At 47.6% G+C, this 14,991-nt stretch overlaps 1 protein-coding gene across 1 annotated transcript in view; it reads right to left on the bottom strand.

Moving 5' to 3' along the window:
- The window catches only part of dalrd3 (DALR anticodon binding domain containing 3), a 47,098-nt gene extending 40,783 nt beyond the window's left edge, over positions 1–6,315 (bottom strand). Inside the window, exon 1 of the mRNA XM_084333082.1 lies at positions 5,910–6,315. Within this exon, the coding sequence (XP_084189208.1) occupies positions 5,910–6,152 (243 nt within the window). The 5' untranslated portion in view covers positions 6,153–6,315. The remainder of the gene's footprint in view (positions 1–5,909) is intronic.
- Positions 6,316–14,991: the final 8,676 nt, after the last annotated feature.

The following is a 14,991-nucleotide window of genomic DNA, read 5'->3' as shown; positions in this document are numbered from 1 at the left end:
ATAATTTAGGCACCTTTAGTTTAGTTTATTTCGTTTATAAAGGACAGTGTATAATGGCAATCGTTTGCATTAAACAAATGGATGGGTGCACTAGATTTAGCAAGAAGCTATCATTTCCATCTATAGTCCTATGTACTGTAACGTTTCATAGCTATTTAAGTTTATTTAGATTATAAAGGGCAGTGTATAATGACAATCGTTTGCATTAAACAAATGGATGGGTGCACCAGATTTAGCTAGAACTTCTAGAAGCTATCATTTCCATAGATAGTCCTATAACGTTACATAGCTATTTAAGTGTATTTAGTTTATAAAGGGCAGTGTATAATGACAATCGTTTGCATTAAACAAATGGATGGGTGCACTAGATTTAGCTAGAAGCTAAACGTCCTAACGTTATAGCTATTTAATCACAATAGTGTCGCAAGTGTTTTTGCGGGTCCAGTCCACGGAACGTTGACAGAATTAGCAAAACACCTTATCACCGGAGGCATAAAAGTCATTAGGATACTGTTCTGCTCTGAATTGAGGGCTTATTGTGGAATTGTTTAGCTTCTTGACGATGTTAACACTGAAGCAGCCAGACGCTTGAGCACCGCGGCTGTGTTGTGTGTAACACGCTGTAGAGTCCCCGCCTCCCCGGTCGCGCGTGCACCAAACGTTCCACCCAAAAACGAAATTTCAGTCCAGATTAGGCCAAATTCTGCAATATTCCACGTTTTGCAGTTGATTCCATTTTTATTGGTTAATTCCGCGATTCCGTCCGCGATTCCGTGAACGCGGATTTCATATGGCTCTAAGAGAGACTTCGGCTCAGCTTCTTCCCCCAGGCCATCAGAGCCTTGAACACTGAACTCTCCACACACAAGCACACATGAGCACACACGACACACACACTGTACACGCTCACACACTAGCAGCAACTTTAACATGAGCAAGCACACACTCATGCTGCACACGCCCACACTTATGGCCACTAAGGAAAGGTAACTTTAAGAATAGTATAGTATAACTTGAGATTGTATAATATAGCATACTACAGAAAGACCCAGTGCCTCATCCGTAGCTAACAGTGTATTGCACTACCACAGGACCTAGCATGTCCTACCATGCTCTGTAAATAACTTATGTACATATACCGATATGCCCTACTCTGTTTACTTGTTTTATTGCACAATGTTCTATTGGATTCTATTATATGTTATTACTATTGTATTATGCACATCGTTGCGGGCAAGACCACCCGCATTTCATTGTATACTCGTATGCCGTGACAAATAAAACTCTTGACTTGACTTGACTTGGAAGCCTTGTCTAACATACAGTACATCAGATTAAATGGTCACAGGAAATACTACATAAACCAAAATTAAGAACATTTAACAAAATATAGAAATTAAAAATGTGTGTGTTCCATTATCTAAAAGACAAAGTGTGTGCCCAGCTCCACTCAGGGATTTTGCCCCTGCACCTCGAAACCGGACGTTACCGGGTGGGTCACAGAAGAGCAGTCTGTATCTGTAATATTGATATTGAGAATGAGTTTCATTTTATGTTTTATTGTCCATTATATTATGAGTTGCATCAAAGGTTATTTGACAGGTGTACAAATGTTGAGTTAATGTGGTTGAGTGATGCAGAAAGACTCAAATGGATTTTTGATCAGAGGGTATTTGCACTTGCAAAATATTTAGAGAAAGCTTGGGATAAACGTAGGAAAACTCCTCCCTCAACTCGGGGGTGGTCCCCACCTCCCTAAAACAAGCCAGAGTCACACCGCTCATAAAAAAACCAACCCTGAACCCCACCGTCATAGGCAACTATCGTCCTGTCTCTCTTCTCTCCTTCCTTTCTAAAACACTTGAACATGCTGTATCCAACCAACTTACTGCTTATCTCTTACAGAATGACCTCCTAGACCCTAATCAGTCTGGCTTCCGGACTGGCCACTCCACAGAAACGGCCCTCATATCGGTCACAGAGGCACTTCACTTAGCAAAAGCGAAAGGCCTCTCCTGTCCTGATTCTCCTAGATCTATCTGCAGCCTTCGACACAGTCAACCATCAGATCCTCCTCGCAGGAATGAGAGTGGCTGGCTCTGTGCTGACATGGCTGACATCATACCTCAATGACCACTCCTACCAAGTGTCATGGAGAGGGACCCTGTCGGCCACCCGCCCCCTGCGGACGGGTGTCCCCCAGGGCTCGGTCCTAGGACCCCTTCTCTTCTCCCTCTACACTAAATCACTGGGTAACATTATCACATCTCATGCCTTCTCGTATCATTGTTATGCCGATGATACTCAACTCTTCCTCTCCTTCCCTCCCTCAGATATCCACGTCTCTGAGCGGATCTTGGCCTGTCTGTCCGACATCTCCGCCTGGATGACGACCAACACGTCAAACTGAACCTAAGCCAAACAGAATTGCTCCACCTGCCGGCCAAATCCTCCCCCCTGACCAACCTTTCCATCACAGTCGAGAATGCAGCTGTGACCGCGTCCCCGACCGCCAAGAACCTTGATGTTGTCCTTGACGACCAGTTGAAGTTCTCCGCTCACATCGCAGCGACAACCAGAACCTGCAGATTCCTCCTGAGCAACGTCAGAAGGATCCGCCCCTTCCTGACAAAAGAAGCCAACCAAATCCTCATCCAATCAACAGTCATCTCCCGCCTCGACTACTGTCTGCAACACACTGCTTGCTGGCCTCCCGGCCACTGCCACCAAGCCTCTTCAACTCATTCAGAACGCAGCGGCCCGCCTGATCTCAAACCTACCGAAGTCGGCCCATGTCACCCCACTCCTTAGGGACCTGCACTGGCTCCCCATTGCTGCACGAATCCGCTTCAAGGCCCTCGACCTGGCATACCGTGCGGCAAAGGGAACCGCTCCCGCCTACCTCCGGTCAATGGTCTCTAACTACACACCCTCAAGACCCCTACACTCTGCATCTTCTGGTCGTCTCAGACCCACTCCTATCCGAGCTCCGGGAGGGTCATCAAGGAGAACCTGCATTTTCTCAGTCCTTGCCCCACAATGATGGAATGAACTACCCACCCCAGTTAGGACAGCCGAAACCCGTCCAATATTTCGCCGTCGACTAAAGACGTACTTCTTCAACCACTATCTGATTTTAATTTTTTTTATAAAATCTAACCCTAACTAACATTACTGTCATGCACTTGACCTAATAAACTAACCTACACTGTAGCACTCAACACTTTGATGAACATTGTTACTCAGCTGATAGAGTTGTGCCCTTCCTGAATTGTCGTACAGAACTTGTAAGTCGCTTTGGATAAAAGCGCCAGCTAAATGACTAAATGTAATGTATGTAAATGTAAATGTAAAAGAACATATGTGATGTATTCATTTTGGCCTCTGATGGTGTGCATGCATGGTGTAGTTTACAAACCTTGGGAAGTGAATGTTATATTCAATTATTGTTTTTGGTGTCTTATAATCCCGTAAGGGATGGGTCTTCGGACAGGACACGGAAATAAAATGTTATTCATTCATACATACACACACACATACACACACACACATACACACATGCTTAGAGACTAATTTAGGGATATATACAGTACATGCACAGTACGTCTTTCCCGTTCATAGATTTATTTGTGATGCCCCCCATCACCACCTCCCCCACAGACTCCGCCACAGCCAGACACACTGATTTATAGAACTGTTTTTTTTTTTTATCCACTTTTTCTCCCATTTTTCTATATTTTCTCCCATCCCAATTTCGTATCATCCAATTCAACCCTCCCCTGTCACGAACGTTGTTTCTTGCCTCCCACAAGCCGGCTGCAATGTGGACTAAGTCATACATAGCACAAGTCCCCTCCGGTACTTGAGGTAACAGCAGGCAGTCGTATCTTTTCACCTGCGCAGCTCGATCTCTCAGTGGCGAGGAGTAACGCGTGGGAGGCTCACACTGCCCCCGACACTTCCTGATTCTACTGCGCAGGCGCACCAACCGACCTGTAGGAGTCACTGTCCACAACGCCCGATCCCCACCCATCAGTTTCCCACCCCCTAATACGGCCAATGTGTATTAGTATGAACGACCAGCTAAACTGAAAGCAATGTGGAGCGCTGGGCTCGAACAGGCGAGCCCAGCGTCTCCGCATTTGTGGCGAGCGCCTTGCCCACTACGCCACGTAGACCGCCCTGATTTATAGAACTGTTATTGACCCTGAGTGAGTGTGTGTGTGTGTGAGAGAGAGAGAGTTGTTTCTTCTCATGACCCGTCACCTGCAGTACCTTAGCAAAGTAAAGCCACTTGAGCAATAGAAACACTGCCGAGCGTGACAGCCTCTAAGATATACTGTAGCCTAGACATAACCTCGTTCCCAGTTTTATCTCCTCCGTGAGAGCCTGGTAAAAATGGTGAGTATGAGTCCACCGTTCTGCAACTGCATTGCAATGGCGAGAGACTATTAGGCTAGTTTCAAAGTGACAACAATACCATTCTAAAAAGACCCACGTTTAATTCCTGTTGCAATGTTTTGCTAATGCAATAACGGACAGGAAATACAATTGAGTCCAAACTGTTCCCTAGCAACAGAATTCCAGTGAAACCGTCTATAGGTCAGTGAATACCACGACCACAACACCAGAGGGAGCTTCACAAATCATGTTAAACCCAGATTCGGCTCAAACAAGGGACTAAACACGTTTCGCAATTATGCCACATCAATGAGGAACGCCCTACCCAAAGCTGTAAAGGAATGTGAATCACTACCCACTTTCAAAACCACTCTCAAAGAGCACCTACGGGAGACTGCAATTCGAAACTGGCCCCTGTAAATGTCCTAACCCAACCCCCTCCAATGTACAGTAAATGTCCTATTAAACCCAATAATACACGAGACCCTCTTCTTGGGACCAAGTAAGGTTTCGTCGATAATCCAATGTACAGTTACCCCCCCCCCCCCACACACCCACCCAACCACCTCGCATGTACAGTCCCCCCACCCCACCCCACCTACCCAACATCCTCCAATGTACAGTTTCTACGTAAAATATATATACTGTCTAATGTCTATCTGTATGTCATATTATGTTATGATGAATTGAAAATGGGGGACCCTGATGTAAACAAGACGAAAGTCTTTCTCTGGTCTGTATCCCCTTAACAATTGTGTGTGTATTGAGCTGTACTGTATTGTACCCATTCTGCAATCTGTTAATACAATTTTCAATCAACCAATCAATAGCCTACTCTGAAAAGCAAACAGGTGGACAGGACAGACATACTCCATATCCTACTTGTGTTTATTCTTGGCAACACTTTCTGGACATAAACATACATCGACTGATTTGACACAACAAAAGTACTAATAAATACCAATGGTCTTCTTCCTTGGTATCATGGCAGCTGCATACACACAGTTCTAGCAGTTACTTGCAGCTGTCTGTCTGTGTGTGTATGTGTATGTGTATGTGTATGTGTGTGTGTGTGTGTGTGTGTGTGTGTGTGTGTGTGTGTGTGTGTGTGTGTGTGTGTGTGTGTGTCCCACATTGCATCTGACACGGTCAGGTTTGTAATTGCTGCCGCAGGCTGTCAGTGGTCGATGACGGGATATGTCAACGAAATCCAGGGAATATAGGCCTAATATTAATTCAACTTAGTTCAGATTCATCGTGTGTGCATTTTTCTAAATGTTGCTCACGCTCAATCGGAGGAATTAAATTCCGACCTGTCAAAAGTAGGGGAAGGGAGACGCGTGTGTTGCTGTCATCTCTCTGTGCATGTAGTTGACTGACAACCCTTACCCAACCATTTATAATCGGTGCATTCAACTGGCAACGATTCCGACAATGAAATAAATGGAAATACAATAAAATACAAAAACGAACGAACGAACAACAGCCTGCGATCATCACACACCGACCTGTCCGTCCTCGTACATCGTGTTTAGCATCGTACTCGGTGACAAGAAGTCCCTGTTCCGGAGGTTCTTAGCGCTGCTCTCCTTGAACCAGAGCTTCTCCGGCTCGACACACACCCTGTCCCCGTCGCCCGGGCCGCTGTCACGGGACACATGTTGAGGCTTCCCCCGCAGCGCGGAGCTCAGCGCCTGGACAGTCGGGGTGATCCGAAAAGGCGACGACTCCTCGTTTTTCTCCATCATCATCACAACACACACACGGGTTAGCTCGTTATTACCACCAGGCGTTTAACACATTTACAGCGTGGTCATACTACTACCATCTGCTAAAAATAAATAAAACGGCAACGTTATCACGTCAGTTTGTGCTATGTTTCAACACCCCTCGCCCACATCGATCATCACACGTTTTTCCACCACGGCGGCTGGACATCGATCGATCTCGTATCGGCTGTAAAAGACTGCATTGGATGTTTTCTGTGCGGAACTACGGAATGCAAATCGTGTGTGCCCGAGACCAATTTCCTTGTGGACCGGTGAGGCAATCTGTGAAACAGTGCCATCCAATGGCCTAGATTTGTACTACATTTATTTCTGGCCAGTAAAATCTGCCACTAAATTGATGTCAGAACATAGCCTACACATGATTAGATGATTAGAGATTAGATTAGATTAGATTCAAATGTATTGTCAGTAGACAACATAAATACAGTACAACGAAATTAGTTTTTAGATTTACAGAGTTGGAGATGCACCTGCGTGTAATGCTATCCAGAACTGTGCCATGAGATTTCACTTCTTGGGAGTCCATAAATAGACAGCAAAAGGGGCTATAGAAGGGGACATGGGTTGGGAGGGGACTCATGTTTGGTCAAGCAAATGTAGCAATGCAATGTTGTTATTATGCTAGATTATAACCAGAAACCTTTATTTTTTACCTAAATTAGTAGTTAATGCAGAGAAACCATTCTTTTGAAGGAACAAAGTGGGCAAGTTCGACTTTTGTTTTGTTGGGTGTAACTTCCTGGTTTTTAGGCATATTTATTTCAAAGTGTTGAGTTATTGATTTGCCAAACGAATTTTTCTTTAGTTATTACACAGGTTTTAGTGTTTATAGATAATCTTTTTTGTTTGGTATTTGGTGTTTGTAAATTAATGTAAAATGGATTCCCCGTAACTGTGGCCATTATATGGTTTTCCTAATTGATATGTTCTGTAACCATAATGTAATATTTGAGAACGTATTTGTTGCATTTCTTATTTCTTTGTTATTCATTTGCTACAAGTTATAGTACTTTTATTTTGAAGTCTCACAGTTTTATATAGTGTCCCATTGGGCTGATCTCGCGTGTTTTTGGGACTAATTGCGACACCTGCAAGCAAGCAGCATGGGATGGTCAGCATTATGCTCCGGTGAAAGTTTTATCATTTAATTAATATGACGGTTACAAGATCAGAAGACTGAGGATTTCCCCCCTTTGTGTAGCATGCAGCCAACGAGGTATTTAGTGTCGGTTTGTATTTTAATATAATAATAATAAGGGCGGCCGGGTAGCACAGCGGACTAAGCGTCTGTCTGCCACCGGCGAGACACTGGTATCGAATCCGGCTGTCAGCGGTGCCTCCGGCTTGGCCGGTCGTCATACTGGCACAATTGGCAGTGTCAGCGGAGGGAAGCCGGTGGGTGGTAATCTGGTCATTGTAAACAGCGACTCCTACAGGTCGGTCAGGGCGCCTGCACAGCGAGGGAGGGAAATGGTGAAGGTAGTGTGACCTCCTACATGTTACACCTCACCAATGAGAGTCCTCGCTGCCAGGTGAAAAGAGGCTGCTGGCTGTCTCCTATATCGGAGGAAGCATGTGATAGACTTCAGGGCTCCCTAGACCGACCAGTGGGGGGCACATGCGCGCAATGACCAGGAAGGGGAGGGGGGAATTGGCATAACGACTAAATTGGGATGGGAAAAATACAGAAAATAGGAGGAGAAAAAGTGGATACAAAAAAAAAAAAATAATAATAATAAATTGGATTTGAAGAGAGAATCGCCTTTCTCGGACCCAAGGACACTGTACAAGGGGAGAGAAGCTATATAAAAGAAAGGGTAGATACAAATTTGATTTTTTTTTAATATATGTGTATAGTAACAACAGGAGAAAAAAAAGGAAAAATAAGATAAAAAAGGAAGCAAGGTGCTGTCCAATTGGATAAGCGGTAACAAGAAAATGAACAAAAACAAAACAACGGAATCTGTGGCTTTAAAGAAAAGAGTCAGGGGGTGGGCTACTTGGGAGCAGGGCCGTGTTGCGTGAAGGCAAGTGTGAACAGGTGTGTTTTTAGGTGGGTTTTGAAGAGGTTGATGGTGTCAGAGCCTCGGATGGAGGAGGAGAGGGAGTTCCACAGCCTGGGGGCAGCTACAGCGAAAGCTCGGTCTCCCAGTGTGGAACGCCTGGTGCGGGGGATGGTGAGGAGGTTGGAGTTGGAGGAGCGGAGGCCTCGTGCTGGAGTGTAGGGTTGAAGTAGGTTGGTCAGGTAGGAAGGGGCCAACCCGTGCAGGGATTTGTAGGTGAGGAGGAGGATCTTGTAGGGGATTCGGTAGTTGATGGGGAGCCAGTGGAGTTTTTGCAGGGTAGGGGTGATGTGCTGCCAGGTGCGCGTGAGGACCCTTGCAGAAGAGTTTTGGACGTACTGTAAGCGATCCAGAACCTTCTTGGAAGCACCAAGAAGGATTCCGTTACAGTAATCAAGGCGTGAAGTGATGAATCTCAGGGAATCTATTCTCAGTGTCAGAAATATTGTGTCTGTTACGGGCTTGAGTAAAGTGTAATGAACCAAAGGAGAATATAAATTCTATTCATTCTTTTTTTTTCATCTTTGACTGTGAATAACCATGCTAAAATTGACCAGACCTGCAAAATCTAAGCAAATTAATAAAGGGAAGATGATTAAATAGAAGGTTTTGTAGGGCGGTTAGGTGGCCGAGCGGAGATTGCGTTCGTCACCAGCCCCGGAGCTGTGAGCTGGATTCGCCTGTTCGAATCCAGCTCACAGCTCCGGGGTTGTCACCAGCTTGGCTGGCCGTCTGCACTAATACAATTGGCTGTATTAGAGGGTGGGAGAAGCTGGCGGGGTGGGTCCGGGTCGTTGTAAACAGCGACTCCTACAGTTCGGTCGGGGCGCCTGCTAAGCGCGGATAGGACTCGAGGGGGATAGTGTGGTCCTCCCACACGCTACGCCCTCTCGATGAGAATCCGCGCTGCCAGGTGAAAAGAAGCGGTGATTGGCTGGACGTGTGTCGGAGGAAGCACGTGGTAGCCTCCACTCTCCCAGATGATCTGACTGTGGGGGGTAAGTGCGCAGCGACCAGGAAGGGACTGGGAATTGGCATACGACTAACATTGGGATGGGAGAAAATCGGAGGAAAATGGAGGGGGAAAAAGACCAAAAAAAAAAAAAAAAAAATAGAAGGTTTTGTAGATACAGTACTGAATTCTGCCATCCAGACACATGCAATTTGAAATATGATTATAGAATAGCAGGCCTATAAATGACCTTATTATGGCCAAGTCGCACATCTATGGATCGGGCCAAATCTCCCCTTTCCAATCGCAGAGTTCAATCTGGATTTAGTATCACCAGGCGTGATTCACAAACCGTGAATGAAATCTACTGTAAGTACAGTTACTTTTTTATAATGTATATTTCTCCACCATTTTTCATCAGATTGCAACGCCGTTTTTTGCTAGACGTTCACAGAAAGCTAGAGAAACTAACTGTTCTGGTTTATGGCAATAACAGTCATTCAGGTTTGTGGGAGATAATCCCGAAAAATAAGAGAAATAAAAAAGTAAATCCAGAAGTCGTAATGCAAACGTAATGCTGAAAATATACACTTTGACTGCTGTTTTGACAGGGTTAGGGTCTTTACTCTTGGCTACATTTGAAAAGAAAATGCAACATTAATTCATACATTCTGTAGAGATGGATTTATGGCATCCAAACACATGATGGGTGCCGTGACTGAAAAACAGGTTGAGAAACGCTGGTATATATGGTGTGGCTCTTTGTGGTACCACAGTAATTTTTGTGGCTCTTAGTCTCCGACTGGTTGACCACCCCTGCTGTAATTAATTAGTCCATGATTGGGATGAGAGGTGTCCTTGACAATGCTGCGTACCTTCCTCAGACACAGTTTGTGATGGAGAGACTCAATTGCAGGAAGTGATGTACCGGTGATGTGTTGGGAGGTTTTCACCACCCTCTGCAGTGCTTTCCGGTAAAAGTTCACCAGAATCTGAGGAGACAGGTGGGCTTTCCTCAGTCTCCTCAGAAAGAAGAGGCGCTGGTGAGCCTTCTTGACCAGTGACGAGGTCGCAGACTCAAATCTTAGGCCTACATATAATCAAGGAACAAAAGTCCCTTGCATAAAATAAGGAAGGGACATTCTCTCCATTGTAAGATTATCGGGTCCTCAGCCAGTAATCACCTCGTCACCTGCGGTTCCGTGAAGTTTCTGCGTTGTGTTTATCTCTTACTCGTCATACTGACTGATACCCTCTCTCTCCCCGGTGATGCATTAGACTCAGCAGAATTAACGACACACTGGAAACAGGATATCTTTCCTGGATGTTGATGTTTATTCTCATAAACATAGCTTCTGTACCAGATGGAAAACAGTTCTGAAAGGTCCTTGAAAAGTATATTGAATTCCTTAATTCTACCGTCTTTCCTGCTATCAGTCCGATGGTGGTTGAGGCCTAGTACTTACTTACTTAGGCCTTTAAATTCCCAAAGGAACATAGGCTGTCAACAAAGCTCTTCCATCCTCTTCGGTCTTGTGCCCTCCGCTCCAGATCTTGCCAGGACAGCCCTTCTTTCTTCATCTCCTGTTCTGTGGTTCTTCTCCAGGTGGTTTTTGGTCTGCCTCTCTTCCTCCTGCCCTGTGGGTTCCATGTCAGCACCCGCTTTGTGATTGATTTCTTTCTTCTGAGTGTGTGACCTATCCACTTCCACTTCCTCCTCCGGATTTGAATTTCTATTGTGTCCTGTTTGGTGAGTTCCCACAGGTTGGAGATGGTGTTGGGCCAGTATATTCCCAGGAGGCATCTGAGGCACCGGTTGGTGAAGGTCTGTAGCTTATTGAGTATAGTGGTGGTGGTTTTCCAGGATTCTGAGCCATATAGTAGAGTGGTCTTTACATTTGAGTTGTAGATCTGTAGCTTGGTCTTGAGTGACAGGTTTTTTGCCTTCCAGATAATGTTTAGCATGTTGAATGTTGTCCTTGCCTTTCCAATCCTGGCTTGGACATCGTCTTCCGTACCCCCTTCCACAGAAATGATGCTTCCAAGGTAAGTGAAGCTGTTTACATCCTCTAATGGGTTCTGTTCCATGGTTATGGGTGTGTTGTTTTTGCTGTTGATACGCATTACTTTGGTTTTGGATGAGTTTATTTTGAGCCCGAGCAGAGCAGCAGTTTCTTCCAGTTTTCCCGATTTTTCCTGCATCTGTTGATGTGTGAACGAGTCCCACCCTGCCTGTTGATATACGCCACCGCCGTCACATTGTCCGTCCTGACCAAAACGTGCCTGCCCACCACAAAATGGTGGAGCCGTTGAAGGACCAGAAGAACCGCCTTCAACTCCAACACATTGATATGCAGGACAGCCGGATCGGCATGACCCGTCCAGCTGCCCCCCACTGCACGAGACCGAAGCACCCCTCCCCAACCCGTGAGAGAGGCGTCGGTGAAGACCGTGACGTGTGAGCTCCTGCCGCCCATGGGGACCCCAACGGAGAGGATACCCAGCCTCCCCCAATGGACGAGGTCCCCCCATATCGACAAAGGAACCGCCAACCGTTTCCTCCTGTCCCTCACTGGATCCAGTCTCAAAGAGACAAACCACCTCTGTATCCTCCTCATAAAGAGGAGGCCCAGAGGAACCACCACGTGAGCAGCCGACATAAGGCCCAGCAGACGCATCACCTGCAGCGTCGTAACCGTCCCTCCCGGACGGAAACCCCCGACGCTGCACCGAGAGGGTCGCAACCATGGGCCTTGACCTCAAGGTCAAGCCCAAGTACTCCACCTGTTGACTGGGAAGAGGGGTACTCTTCTCCCAATTCACAGCAAAACCCAGGCTGGTGAGGAATTCCACCACCAGCCTGGTATGAGACCTGGCAACCTCCTCCGAACGACTGAGGAGTAGCACGTCGTCGAGATAGAACAGAACTCGTATCCCCCGACGACGTAAAGGCCCCAACGCAGCCGCCACGCACTTGGTGAATGTGCGGGGAGCCAGAGAATACCCGAACGGCATTCTGTGGTACTCGTACGCTACGCCCTGAAACAGGAACCGTAGGAACTTCCTGTGAGGAGGGAAAATAGGAACGTGAAAATACGCGTCCTTCAGGTCTATGGAGGTGAACCAGTCCCCCCTCCTGACAGCAAGCAGAAGGAGTCGGACGGTCAACATCCTGAACGGTCTCGCTACAATCAACCGATTGAACGCGGACAGATCCAGTATGGGTCTGACCCCCCCTGTTTTCTTGGGCACCAGAAAATAACGGGAGTAGACGCCCGACATTGCGTCCTCGCTCGGGACCACAACGACGGCCTGCTTCGCCAACAGAGAGTGGATCTCGTCGGCCAGGGCTGTCACCGCGTCCGACCCTGACAATAGGGTCGGTACCAAACCTGAGAACGGAGGATGGGGCTGTGCGAACTGCAAAACCAGCCCCGCCTCTAACGTTCTCTGCAACCACCGATTCAAAAGGCATTCCCATCGCCATATGTGAACATAATCCCACAGCGCCCCCGCCGTCAACTGACGCTGGGCCGCAAGGAACCGTAGATAGTTGGCCCGGTCCCCCCCGTCGTGCAAAACACCCAAGGGAGGACCCCGACAGAAAGGGCCGGTTTGATACGGGAGGAGCTGTTACCAAACTTGTGGACACATACTCGCCCCCTGAACACCCCACCAGCGTAAGCTGAGGAGTCGTTCTGCAGCTAGACACGCAAGGCATGAGGACCCCATGGGCTCCCACACGCCGAAGCCCTGCAGTGATATTGCTACCACTTACATCACGCCCGCCTCTTCTTTGCAGACCACTGCCGGTTTGACGGGAGTGGGAGGCAACAGCGCGACACCCCGCCTGGCGAGGGCGAGGCCGGAGTAACCCCTGCTGAGCATTCAACAGAAGAGGCACCGAGTCCCCCTGCTGACCACTGGAGCTAGTGGCAGCTGAAACACCAGGTTCCACCCACCCACAACCTGTGGTGTAGGAACCATGCGACGACGGAACATTCTCACGGACAGACCCAGGTTCAGCCATCAACTGGGTGTCAGCCCCTGTCTCCATGAGAAGCGAAGAATGGGGCCGCATACGCTTCAAAGAAGGTTCGCAGCCCGCAGCCAAAGGAGAACGCTCAGAGCCCCGCTTCTGAGGGTAACAGAAAACGGACCGAACGGGGAGCGGGCTGCTCGCGGCAAAATGACGACGGGTTGGTATACCAAACCCGAAATCACCCAAAATGGCCGATCCCTCGGCCGCCAAGGCTGTCGGCCTCGCGATACCCCGTTGACACTCCAACCAGGGCACCACTGGCGGGGGAAAAATGGCCGCCTGTCGAGGGTCTCGCCACAGTCGTTGACGAGACCGTGCCCCCACCTCTGGCCGCACAGCGTGAGACGGTGTAGGACCCCGATCAAAAACCGCCTGCGCCTCCACAGAACGCCCAAAAAGACTATCTGTGGAAAAAGGAGAGGAGTCATGAGGAGAGAAAACCTATCCTCTTCCCCAAGAGGAGACTGCTCCAACCAAACATGCCTAACAACTAAAGTTGATAGCATCCGAATCCTCCCCGCAGTTATAGCTTGCGACTGAGTCAAGATCTCTATAACACCACAAACATGAATCATGTTTACAATGTCGGTCTGACCCAAAGACCCACAACCCGACGCCATCTTGGATAGGAACGTAGCCAGCTGAGCCACAACACTGGCCGCCGCTAAATGCCATCCTGCAGCAGTATACCATTCATCCGTCCATACTGCCACCCTCCGAGCCGACATGCTATCAAGCATCGGCCGGGCGGAACACCGTTCATCCCCGCCTGGGCACAGGAAAAAAGCTACCTGACTACTTAGCCAAGGTACCCCCAGCCTGCACCCCGTTGTCAGCCCCTTCACCCGTAAAAAAGGTAAATAAAGCTCAGCAAACCCCCCCACATCCACCACCGACTGACCTTCATCAATGAAGCTGGTAAGAGGAGGGAAGAGCGGAACCCCGCGGCGGGGATTACTAGACATTCCAGCGTCAACATCAGTGTTAGCAGATAAAACAGTAGTAGCATTAGTGTTAACAGCATGTTCCAGGATCGCCAAGACATCGCCCACGACAGTGGAACGATCGCCAAGCCGTCCCGGCCCCGGTGCTGAAACATACTCCACAGCACGACTAACACCGACATCGATGCCTACTGACACAGACCTCACCTTTGTACAAGCCGACCCGTTAGCCAAACCTTGTACGCTGCCCCCCGGTCCGTCGCCGTCAGCCGAGGAACCACCAGCACAGGTCTGTATCGTCGAAACAAGCTCCGGAGAATCCAGGGAAACACAATCCTCCGGTAAGCCCTCAATATTACGAATCTTCCTTAATCTTTTCATCCTACTAGTTTATCGTATGGTGCACGCATCCGAGTACGCTGGGACGAACATAGAGGAAGGGCGTGTGGTGACTATCGTCACTACTATATGGGCGGTGCCACCATGGGGGCGGAGCCCCATACAGGTGTGGTGCATGTAATTTTTTGTTCGTAAGGGGATACAATAGGTATCATAGAATATGGAATATCTCATACGGCTCAGAGCGGAACGCGATAGCTAATACGGCATATAACTCTTTGGAATGGCCTGCCTCGGAACCTCTGCTGCATTTACAGTAGATTCACTTTTTAAAATCATCTTAAATTGTTTTTAAATAGTTTTTAACACTGTAAAGTAATTTTTTGTTTTACACTAATGTAATTTTAGCTATCTTAATTGTTACAGTAGTTTCATTATGCATTGTGTGTACTGACTTTTA

Source organism: Notolepis coatsorum, assembly GCF_963971535.1.
Source record: "Notolepis coatsorum genome assembly, chromosome: 17".
NCBI lineage: Eukaryota > Metazoa > Chordata > Actinopteri > Aulopiformes > Paralepididae > Notolepis > Notolepis coatsorum.
This window is presented reverse-complemented; position numbering and strand designations above follow the sequence as displayed.